The sequence below is a fragment of the Lucilia sericata genome, unplaced genomic scaffold (assembly GCF_015586225.1).
Source record: "Lucilia sericata isolate MDLA Ls3-8-SP2 unplaced genomic scaffold, ASM1558622v1 Contig000407F_arrow, whole genome shotgun sequence".
NCBI lineage: Eukaryota > Metazoa > Arthropoda > Insecta > Diptera > Calliphoridae > Lucilia > Lucilia sericata.
The window spans coordinates 275019-287500 of record NW_023994425.1 but is presented as its reverse complement, the minus strand read 5'-3'; the positions used below and the strand labels follow the sequence as shown (position 1 = coordinate 287500).

General features: G+C 31.6%; 1 protein-coding gene and 1 long non-coding RNA gene across 2 annotated transcripts in view; both read left to right on the top strand.

The window, feature by feature from the left end:
* Nucleotides 1–1504, top strand: part of LOC119604582 (syntaxin-4-like) — a 9227-nt gene extending 7723 nt beyond the window's left edge. Inside the window, exons 5-8 of the mRNA XM_037957282.1 lie at nt 856–929; nt 991–1125; nt 1188–1298; nt 1375–1504. Coding sequence (XP_037813210.1) covers nt 856–929; nt 991–1125; nt 1188–1298; nt 1375–1449 — 395 coding nt within the window. The 3' untranslated portion in view covers nt 1450–1504. The remainder of the gene's footprint in view (nt 1–855; nt 930–990; nt 1126–1187; nt 1299–1374) is intronic.
* A 2579-nt stretch (nt 1505–4083) lies between these two features.
* Nucleotides 4084–5122, top strand: LOC119604584. The gene is made up of 2 exons (XR_005231529.1): nt 4084–4575; nt 4881–5122. It is a non-coding gene; the product is annotated as an uncharacterized LOC119604584 (long non-coding RNA).
* Nucleotides 5123–12482: the final 7360 nt, after the last annotated feature.

Here is a 12482-nt window from a genome sequence, read left to right as displayed (position 1 = left end):
TAGATAGATAGATAGATAGATAGATAGATAGATAGATAGATAGATAGATAGATAGATAGATAGATAGATAGATATATAGATAGATATATAGATAGATAGATAGATAGATAGATAGATAGATAGATAGATAGATAGATAGATAGATAGATAGATAGATAGATAGATAGATAGATAGATAGATAGATAGATAGATAGATAGATAGATAGATAGATAGATAGATAGATAGATAGATAGATAGATAGATAGATAGATAGATAGATAGATAGATAGATAGATAGATAGATAGATAGATAGATAGATAGATAGATAGATAGATAGATAGATAGATAGATAGATAGATAGATAGATAGATAGATAGATAGATAGATAGATACATAGATAGATAGATAGATAGATAGATAGATAGATAGATAGATAGATAGATAGATAGATAGATAGATAGATAGATAGATAGATAGATAGATACATAGATAGATAGATAGATAGATAGATAGATAGATAGATAGATAGATAGATAGATAGATAGATAGATAGATAGATAGATAGATAGATAGATAGATAGATAGATTCTGGTAGGATAAAATAAAAATAATACAAAATATTTCACAACTCTTCCTGATCATTTTATCATAGTCGAATGGAATGAAAATTTATGTTTGATCTTGAGCCCTGCTAACTTTGGGTGCCGACCGATGATTTAAACAAGATTACACTGTAGAAAACTCAAACTACAGATTCTCACATAAAATTGTTAAAGTAATAATATAACACTATAACACTTCCCATAAATATCAAATAGTTACGAAATATAAAAAATAAATAATAGCGAATCAATTTTTAATGTTCCTTTGCAGTAAATTATGATCTCACAGAAGAGGAAATTGAGACTCTAGTAGCACACAAGCAAACGACTTTATACACCGGTAATGTAAGTAGTGAAATCTCAAAAAAAAAAATAAAATCTTGCAAATACATTTAAATTTTTCAAGATCCTAGAAACAGAACATGCCCGCAAAACGTTGCAAGCTCTGAAAGATCGTTTGGGAGAATTAAAAAAATTGGAAAAGTCAATTGAAGAAGTTCATACGTTATTCATACGACTGCAAAACTTAGTAGTAGATCAGGTAAATTAAAATATTATTTTATTAAAAAAAATTATAAAATATTTTTTACAAACCATTTACAGAGTGTCATTATGCAACGCATTGAAAAACATTTCGATGATGCACGCAATTATGTGGAAGAGGGAACCAAAGAAATTAAAGAAGCAGAAATTATCCAGAAAAAGACTCAAAAAGTGTGTAGTATTTTATAGGTTTCTTAGATTTACATATAATCAAAACATTCGTAATATTCGTCCTTTTCAATTCCAGAGCAAGCTAATTTTTATTATAGTGGCCATAGTTGCAGTAACGTTATTTTTACTTATTGCTCTATTGCTACGATGAGTTATCAAACAACATCAAAAGTTGATGTAGAGAGTTCAATAAGTCTTTTTATCGCTAAAAACACGGTGCTAAATTACATTCAAAAACATTTTGCACAAATAACTAATTATGCTGCAATGTTGTTTAATTTAAGTTTAATTTACTAATTAATTAATTTATTTTTATTATACGTAAATAGCATTTAAAGAATTTATTATATAAAAGTACATAATTTAATATGTATGTATGTAGTTATACAGTTAGACATAGAATTGTTCCTACGAGCATAAAATCTTTGTTGCAAATATTATAAAGTAGTTAAAGTATATATTTATGATTTTTTTATAAAAAAATAAAGATAAGATTCAAAAAAAAAATAAATTTCACGCTGTTCAATCCTTTAGAAAGAAAAGTATAGGTACTTTGGTGACTCAGGTTTAGAAAATTGTAATAAAAGTTATATTATAAAGGGGAGGGATTATTTACAAAAATGGACATAACATATATAAATATTTGTTTTCGAATACAGTTAAAGCCCCCTTTAGGCTACTTTTACATTATACCACAAGTAATATTATTTGTCAAAATTTTGTGTAGAAGAGTACGAATGGGATCGTCTAAACGCAATATGTAACAAAACCTTCACACATTGAAAGAAAATACGGATGGAAAATTTAACAAAACAAGCAAGTTGCATTAGATCAGGGATGTATTTTTATGTAAACACATAAAAAAGAAACAGCTGTTTACATTCTACATTGTTATTGTCTTATACCAATAGTGTAAAAGCAAAAAATATAAATCATACGACTCTTATTCTCTTTACCAAAGTATAGATGGAATTTAATTTTTCATACGTAAAGTCGTACGTAAAATCTTATAGTCTAAAGGGCCCTTTACACGAGCACACAAGTAATATGATCTGTCAAAATTTTGTGTAGAAGAGTACGGATGAGATCGTCTAAACGCAATATTTAATGAAACCCTCACACATTTAGATAAAATACGGAATGAAAATTTGACAGCAGTATGACTCTCTTAATTTTTAGAAATGATTCAAAAAACAAGCAAGTCGCATTAGATCAGGGATGTATTTTTATGTAAACACATACAAAAGAATGAAACAGCTGTTTCCATCTTACTTTGTTAAGGTTTTATACCAATCGTGTAAACACCAAACATATAAATCATACGACTTTTATTCTCTTTTATATTGAAGACCCAGAAACAGAAATATGCCACCGTTTACCAAATCATAACACAAGCTTCCAGGCAGAAGTACGAGGAATAACGGAATGCGTAAATTGGATTAGAATAAATATGGCGCCCACAGCGCTTAATATATTTACCGATAGCCAGAAGGCAATTAGGGCGATATCAGGCGATAGAACTAAATCTAAGACTGTATTGGATTGTAAGAAAGCTTTAACTGAATACTCTCCCAGAGGTAAGGTTCACATCATATGGGTACCAGCCCACTTGGGAGTAGTCGGTAACGAAAGGGCGAATGTAATAGCTTTAAAGGGTAGGGAGCTCGAGGCAGTTAAGCTGACAAACGCGAAATCTTTCGACGAAACAAAAGCTGACCTAAAAATATGGGTGAGAGAATCCCATAAGGCCTCTTGGAATAATGAAACAGTAGGTAGAACCACGAAGATCCTATGGGCATGTGGAGAGGACAGTGAAACTCTGGAGCACTTTCTTTGCCACTGCCAGGCATTCGTCGAAGTTAGATCCAAGTATCTTAGAAGTGATGTTATTCCGGAAATAACATTCCTGACTAACACTGATTGGAAGATTCTTAGGAATTACGTTCAGAAAACTGAGTTTATGAACACTGAAAAATAATTCATTCAGTTCTCTTTGTTTTTTTTTTTTCATGATAAGGAGCGTTGTCAAACGGATGGAATTTAATTTTACTTTTTCATTAGACTTTACGTACGTGTGAAGGGCCCTTTAGTATTGCAAAAAAAAGTGATATAATTTTGTCAATGAAGTCAACAGGCTGCCATTGCAAATGTTACTGGCTATAAAAAACCCACACATTATTTTTTTAAATTTTTATTTAAATATTACTTCATTAATAACATTCAAATACATACAATGTATAAATGTATATGTAGGTCCTCTTTATTAAGAAAGACATATTAAGGTAATAAAAGAATTTGTTAAAAACCTAACTATTGTCCATTTGCCCCCTAATGGGCACACTTATGACGCTGTATTTTAGTGATCAAAGCATCTCTAGATTTTCTTTTTGACCATAGCAAAACATCAAACTGGTTTTATACCAAAAGTACAACATTTTTTTAAATATTAGGGGAATACCCTCAAAATTATTGCATTATTAAAAATTCAAGTTATTTTTTTTTTTTTTTTGCTGATCTTTTTCAAATTATACAGATACTTACTAATTGTAATAATGATCATAATACAAATACAAACATTTTTTTTTAATTCTTTAACATTTTTTCGGTTTGTTAAGACAAATTTTGAAGATTTTAAAATTATTTAGTTTATTCCCAGCTGCGATCGGTTAAACAACATTGTGTGATCAAACTTTGATGCAAAATTTGCCTTTGATCATCGAAATCAAGAATAGTGGAAACAATTTTACAATTTGTGACGGCTAGACAACAATATTTATTTATTTGACCGTAATTTGTTTTAAATAATTTATTTTTGACAATAGCTTCTACCAATTTTATTTATTTTTGTTCACATTATTATGATTTTCTTCTTATTATGCTAGTTCAAGTGAATGGTTAGCATTAAGCATTACAAACTAACATATGACATCGGTTTTGACTGTGACGTATAGGTGGCGGTGACGTAAATGATAGATACACTGTAAGGTTGCATTCTAATTTCACCAACAGATCAAATGACCTTACAGTGTACTTGAACGTTACCGAAACTCGTTGAAAGTGACGTCACCGTTAAGACGATGGAATCACATGTAACGACTATTACTGGTCATTTTGTGTTAAGAGTCAGAACAATGAAAAGCTAAAGGAAATAACTTAGCTAGGAAAAGTGTCACTTGTTTAGTATAGAATTGTAATAATTGAAATCGATTTGATACATTAATATTAATCAATTGGATGAATTAAAAATTTTTTAATACCATTAGGAGAATATTTGAAGGTAATTAAAAAAAGAGAAATATATGACAAATATTTATCTAAAGTTATTCCAAAATACACCGATGTAATTAAACCACTTTAAAACTCCTATTTTATAAAATCAAATAACTACAAATTAATTTAATTTAAATTTGCCTATTTCATTTGTAAAATAACGTTAAAGAATTGTCAAATTTAAGATATTAATTTTTAGTATTTTTTTTTTTGATTAAGTTTGAAATAACTTTAGAAAATGTTTTTTTATGTTACCAATATATACTGCTGTGAATCTTTTTGCTAAAACCAAAAACATCAAATTATATGTAGGTTAACGACAGTGACATCTGCGTTTCAGATCTCTGAACTGAGATAGAAATAGCGTGGTCATATACCCACAGAGCTCGTTTTTCTACACTATAAAGTTATACAAGTATAACAGCAAGACAACTTTGTAGGAGAAGGATTTATATCCCACAACTCTACAAACTCATATAAAATATACCATCACGTTCAACAACCAGTGGATGATAATTCGAAATCAGGGTGAACCAACAACAAATATTTTCAAGGAAAAAGATAAGTAAATTTGAAATTGGAAAAACGTTTTAGACCCTAATTGACAGTTGACCGCTACATGTCACACACGTGGTCCCACGTGATATTCACGTGGAGATCACTAGTTTGACATTGGACAGTATTATTACTAGAAAAGTCATTAAAAATCTGATAACAAAAATAAATCAATTTAAAGTAACATATTTGTAAATATAAAAAAAAAATTATAATACCTAATATTATTTGTTATATATATTTAAGGCCCAAATAGACTACACAAGCGGCTTGACAAACATACCAATATTTTACGTTTGTGCAAGCCTGTTGTGTAGTGTATGAGGGTGTTTCGTGTTTGTACAAATGCTTGCTGTTTGTTTGTACAAAAATTAAAAAATTTTGATTTTTACACAAACATATTGAATTTTTGTCAAACCATTTGTATGGTTTATAATCATAAATAACAAATTTTTCAAAAAATTTACATTTCTAAGAAAATTGGGATCTGTATCTTCGAAAGTCCACCAAAACGTGAAAAAATCGGTGTTTGTACGAGCAATGTTTGTGTAGTGTGTGTGCGAATGAAAAAAGTATGTTTGATAAGCCGCTTGTGTAGTCTATTTGGGCCTTTAAGTATTCTATTTTGTTATTTTATATACTAATCCCTATTAAAGTAAAACAATTCTAATTGGAATATAAAATATTTAAAATTAACCTAGGCGAATGTTTTGATTAACAAAACATAAAACCAATAGATTGTAAGTCTATATTACAACTTTAAATAACAACTTTAGATAAACGAATGTAAACAAAACTCTTATAAAAACAATTATTCTAAAAACAAAATATGATTCATAACTGCTAACTAATATGATTATTTAGTTATTTAATTAATTAAATAATTTAATTAACATGGAAATGTTGTTGAATTATTTAGTATTGTTCTTTTTTTGCTAGCAACAACTTTGATGTCAATGAAGCAGTTCTGGATCATTCGCTTTAGAAATTATTGTTATTAATGAAATTAAATAAATAAAATAAATAGAATGAACAACCAAATAAATAAATAAATAAATAAAATAAATAAATAAATAAATAAATAAATAAATAAATAAATAAATAAATAAATAAATAAATAAATAAATAAATAAATAAATAAATAAAATAAAATAAATAAATAAATAAATAAATAAAATAAATAGAATGAACAACCAAATAAATAAATAAATAAATAAATAAAATAAATAAATAAATAAATAAACAAAATAAATAAATAAATTAATAAATAAATAAATAAATAAATAAATAAATAAATAAATAAAATAAATAAATGAAATAAATAAATAAATAAAATAAATAAATATATAAATAAATAATCAATTAAATAGTCTGACGTCTAATTGTTTATATTTTATATATAACTAAACAAGACAATAATTAAAATAAATCAAGGAAGAAAAAGGAAAAACGGAAAAACAAAATATAAATATATGCTCATATCTTAACAAATACAAAATATGTAAATAATTATTAAATATCGGTTAAGATATGAATAAAATATTAATATTTAAAATCATTATATATATTTAAGAGCTATTCCTAATTTTTTCATGTGTAATTATTATTAGATATTTGTAACTTCTATTATTAATTATTCAGTTTTATTGTAAAGTATAATATAATTATTCAATTATAATTTTTCTTATTATTCTGTATTTTTGTGGAGTAAAACTGAATTGTTAGTATTTTAAAAACGTGATTTATAAATAAATGTTATGAACTTTGTATGAAAATCCTTTGAAGATGTGCTAAACAATATTCAAATAGGTTGATATGTAGCAGGATTTAAGAAAACTAATAGTCCAACCTTTTATTAGGGACATCATTTAAATTTTTTTTAAACTTTTTTTAACAGGCAAGAATGATGTCACGGATGACTGATATCAGTCATAGTGGGAGGGTAGCCTGTACAGGAACTTTCCATCTAATCCTGGAGACTTAAGTCCACTGAAGTAAAGTGTGTCATCTTTGTCCGATCGTCCAAAGTCAGTCCGCTAAATACACCAGGTGATACGAACAAGAATACTTTTTTTTTTAATTTATATGGCACGAATTTGTTAATTGTGAAAACCAGCGGAAAAACAACCCCCCCAATCCGGCGAGCTACAGCCGCGGCGAAGACCAGTGTGCCATATCCGCTCAACCACAAGGAGGTCTATCACAATTTGGCGCCCAACGCAAAGCATTAAAAAAATGCATATACCCAGTACGAGGTTCCTTTCAATGATACGATATGTCCTGGAAGGTACATAAAAGTACCAGGCCTAAGTCGCGATCGATCCGTGAAAGTAGCTGATTACTGAGGAGAGTCAATGGAATCCAATTCAATTCGAAGTTTGAACAGAAAGCATGATCCGAAAACCTAGTTAGTTTAGAGTTCATTTGTTTTTGTTTTAAATGAGATGAGATGAAATTCTATGATTCTCAAAATTATTTTATGAAGTAAATTGTTCACGACTAAACATTTTGGACGAAAGTTCAAGAATGAAGTTAACACACAAACTTAACAGTAATTAAATTTATTGGATTTTTCTTTAGAATTGAAAAACAATTATAAATTTTATAGTACAAATATCGAATAATATATTCAATTCTCTAAATCTATTTAGAGTAATTAGAACACTCTTTATTCAAGTGATTATTGTACATCTGGATTAAGTAGTCTGAACACTATTAGTTTTTTATTATATCCATGCTACGAAATGTCAACCGAACTATACATATATTGATTTTAATCTGAAAAGAAAATTGTATTATTAATATTTACTCACTACAATTAATACTAATATTAATATTTGTACGTATACCATTAATGTTATACTAATTTATTTCCTATTTACTTTAAACCAATAACAATCATACGCCAACTGGACAGACAAAACATTACTATATATTCTTAGAAAGACAAATCACAAAAATTATATATAGACAAACTAATATTCTCAAATTTAGAACATATTTCAACTGTTATTAACTAATAATATTTATATATATATATATTTAATAATTATTTTTAATTCACATTTTTCGCTTATTTTACGTTCTTTCGAAAAAGAAGTACAAGTACAGAATTATTTCTGTTTAATACATAATAAAATAGAAATAGTAGCTTTTGCCTAAATACTCTCGCATTTAGTAGTGGAATTTAGACTCTTGATTTTGTTTCGATTATGAGTCGAAGGAATCTCAGGTCTGGTAGAAATCCAACAAATAAAAATATCAACGTTTGGGAAACTACTACAACACCGACAACTTCGTCTGGTACAGTACACGCGCAGGTTTCAACAAATAGTATTACCCCACTATTAGGTTTTTCGCAAGGAACTGGACCGCGAACATATTCATCACCGGAAAGCGAGAATACCATTACGACCCCTACATACAGTAGTTTAACAGCCAGGGAAATAAGCGGTCAAGGCCATAGTACAGTAAGACGTAATTCGGGGAATATGAGTCAGGCAAATCAGAATTTACCCACAGTTAACGAGGAGGGAAACTCAAACGTGGTCGTTAACGAAGAGGTTAGACAATATGTGAGCGCCTCAATAGAGTCCGCTCAAGCATCTATCATGCGTGAAATGCAGAATATGCAGTTGATGCTACCTCGGCTAATTATGGAGTCATTACGTTCTGAACGTTGTAATTCGTTCGACTACCAAAATACCGGACAAAATAGGCCTTACGTTCAAAACAACTCCCAACAGACTCCATTTAATATTAATAATAGAGGACAACAACAATTTCAAAATCCTCAAACAACACAACCACGTTTTGTTCCCCAACAGCTTTTTAACAATGTTTCGCAGAACTTGTCCAATCCAGAATTTGACCATCAACAGTACCCTTATAAACCCATTACCCCAAACCAGTTGGAAAAATGGGGTATAAAATTTGACGGTACAAGCAAATCGTTGACGGTCGAAGACTTTGTTTTCAGAATAGAAACACTTCGAAGCGACTACAATTGTACTTGGGACATCTTGATGAAAGGTTTTCACCATTTAATGACCGGTACAGCCAGCACTTGGTTCTGGTCGTTTCGCATGAAACATCCCACGTGTGACTGGCACACATTTAAATACCACCTTATCAAAAAGTTCCGCAATTTCGAGAGTGATTTTGAAATTCAGAGGAAGATCATGGAGCGTAGGCAAACTCCAAACGAGACGTCAGATTCTTTCATATCGGACATAGTAAGATTAAAAAATCAAATGCGTGTCCATATGGATGAAAGTGAGTTAGTAAAAATAGTTAAGGACAACTTAAAAGAAGGCCTTTCACAATTACTCTTTCCTATCAGAATAGAAAATTTAGACCATCTCTTAGAAGAATGCAAGAGGGCTGAGAGAAATATTGCCAAGAGATCCTCTCACCGAATGTCCTTGCCGAATCATAGAAAGATCTATGAATTAGAGGTAGATGAAGAGAAAGAGCAAGCTAATCAGGTAGAAGCACTACAAAGGGAAAAATTCTCTACCAATCAGCTTATTTGTTGGAACTGCAGGGCTCCTGGTCACTCGTTCATTGAATGTCCAGTGGTTCAACGCAGCATATTTTGTTATAGGTGTGGGTTCGAGGACGTCACTACCCCCACATGTCCTCGGTGCCAGGGAAACAACCGTCCGAACATGCGGAAAACTGGGGCTGCATGTTCAGGCCAGAACCTCACCCAGTAAATTGCCAAGTCGTACAACCCAATTTGACCGGTGACAACTTCAAGCAGGATAGAACAAATAATAAAGAGACAACCAACGAAGACAACAACAAGATAACTGCCACAGTAAATAAGGAATTTGTGAAGGATGAGATTAGTGTAGAAAACGGGTGTCCAGAGGTAGATTTTGTGGAACACAGGATGGGAATTAATCCAAATCTTTCATACGAACAACGTTTAGAAAACTACAGAAAAAAGCGAGCAGAAATCTTTGCAGAGTATAAACCCATTGTTAGCAAGAAAATAGTTAAAACTAGGGAAAGACATGCTGCAAGAAAGACAGAAAGAAAAGAGATCGCGTCAACCCGGCTAGGTAGTGAGGATGACATAAGGCCCTATATGGAGGTTGAAATTGAAGGGTTCAAGTACCGAGGTCTCTTAGACAGTGGAGCTTCTGTAAGCTGTCTCGGGAGAAATTGCTTAGAGAATGTGAGGAAGATGAACGTACGAATAATGGACTTTAAATCTTCTATAAGTACCGCTGATGGTCGACAACACTTAATCGTAGGAAAAATTCTAACTAATATTAATTATGGAAATAAATCAGTAGGAACAATCTTATATCTGGTTCCAAATTTGAATCAAGAGCTTATTTTAGGATTTGATTTCTGGAGGAAAATAGGACTTAGAGTGTGTTTTGACAATAAAATATTAAATGAAATTTCAATCCCAGAATCGGAAGATTTGAAAATGCATAACCTCAGTTCTTATCAGCGCAGAGTTTTAGACAATGTAAAACAGTCTTTTCAATGCTATACGCAATATGGCCTAGGTAGAACTATAGTGGAAACGCACACAATCGACACAGGTAATGCACCGGCCAAGAAGATGAGGCATTATCCTGTTAGCCCAGCAGTTCAAAAATTAATATACGCCGAACTTGACAGGATGCTAGAGCTAGACGTGATAGAAGTTACTACCGGATCTGAGTGGAACAACCGCACAACTCTGGTCATAAAACCCAATAAAAACAGGCTATGTCTCGACGCTAGGGAGCTAAATAAAGTAACCAAAAAGGATACTTATCCCCTCCATAACATCGATGGCTTATTAGCTAGGCTAGGTGACACTCATTTTATCTCAGCAATCGACCTGAAAGATGCCTTTTGGCAGATCCCTCTGGATGAGGCCAGTAGACCGAAGACAGCGTTTACAGTACCTGGCAGGCCACAGTATCAATTTAAGGTGATGCCTTTCGGGCTGTGTAACGCTGCCCAGAGACTGTGTCGATTGATGGATAAAGTGGTGCCATCGGAGCTGAAGGACCGGGTATTTATATACTTAGATGACTTATTGGTAGTATCTTCTAACTTTGACGACCACATGGACATGCTCAGAATTGTAGGCCAAAAGTTGACTAGGGCAGGATTGACAATCAACATGCAGAAATCCAAGTTTTGCTACAAAGAGCTTAAGTATCTAGGTTATATTGTCGGTGGAGGAAAGATTAAACCAGATGAAGGAAAAGTAACGGCGATATTGGATATAAAACCACCGAAGAACCCAAAGGATGTTCGCAAATTTTTGGGAACAGTAGGGTGGTATCGCCGTTTCATCCACGACTTTTCCACTCTGACAGCACCTCTCACCGACACCCTTAAGAAATCGCCTAAGTTCCATTTTACCCCTGAAGCATCAAGTTCGTTTGAAGAACTTAAACGCAGATTAGCATCTAGCCCCATCTTATCTAGCCCAGATTTTGAAAAGCCATTTTTCGTCCAATGTGACGCTTCAAATGTTGGAATAGGCGCAGTCCTATTCCAAAAAGACGATGAAGAAGGGGAACATCCCATAGAATACTTTTCCAAAAAACTTAATAGTGCGCAAAAAAACTACTCTACAACCGAGAAAGAATGTCTCGCTGTAGTGTTAGCAATTGAAAAGTTCAGACAGTACATCGAACTGATGGACTTCACAGTTATAACGGACCATTCAAGTCTGAAATGGCTAATGCGACAGCAAGACTTGAACGGAAGACTAGCCCGATGGAGTTTAAAACTTCAAGGTTACAAGTTCAATATCGAGCACAGGAAAGGTACCAAAAATGTTGTCCCCGACATGTTGTCGAGACTAGATATGGAGGAAATAACCGTTAGCACTAATTCCATAATTGATTTTAATTCTGAATATTTTAAAAACAGAGAATACCTTGCTATAATTGATACAGTAGAGGAAAATAAAGACAGACTCCCAGATGTTAAGGTTGTCGAGGGTATATTATACAAAAAGGTCAAGTTTAATAGAAATGATATGGACAATGAAGATGAGTGTTGGAAAGTATGGGTACCATCAGATTTGACCGAAGGTATTATAAAATGGTTTCATACTGAGAATACTTCGCACGGGGGAATTACAAAGACTCTATTCAATATTCGTGAGTACTTTTATTGGCCTTCCATGGTGAAGCAGATTCGAAACTACATTAGAGAATGCGAAACATGTAAGGAAAGTAAACACCCGAAACAAATATTAAGACCACCTATGGGTAAAGAAGTGCAAACGCAAAGACCTTTTCAAAAAATTTATATAGATTTTTTAGGACCATACCCTAGATCTAAGAATGGCAATACCTCTATTTTGATAGTTTTAGATCATAAAACTAA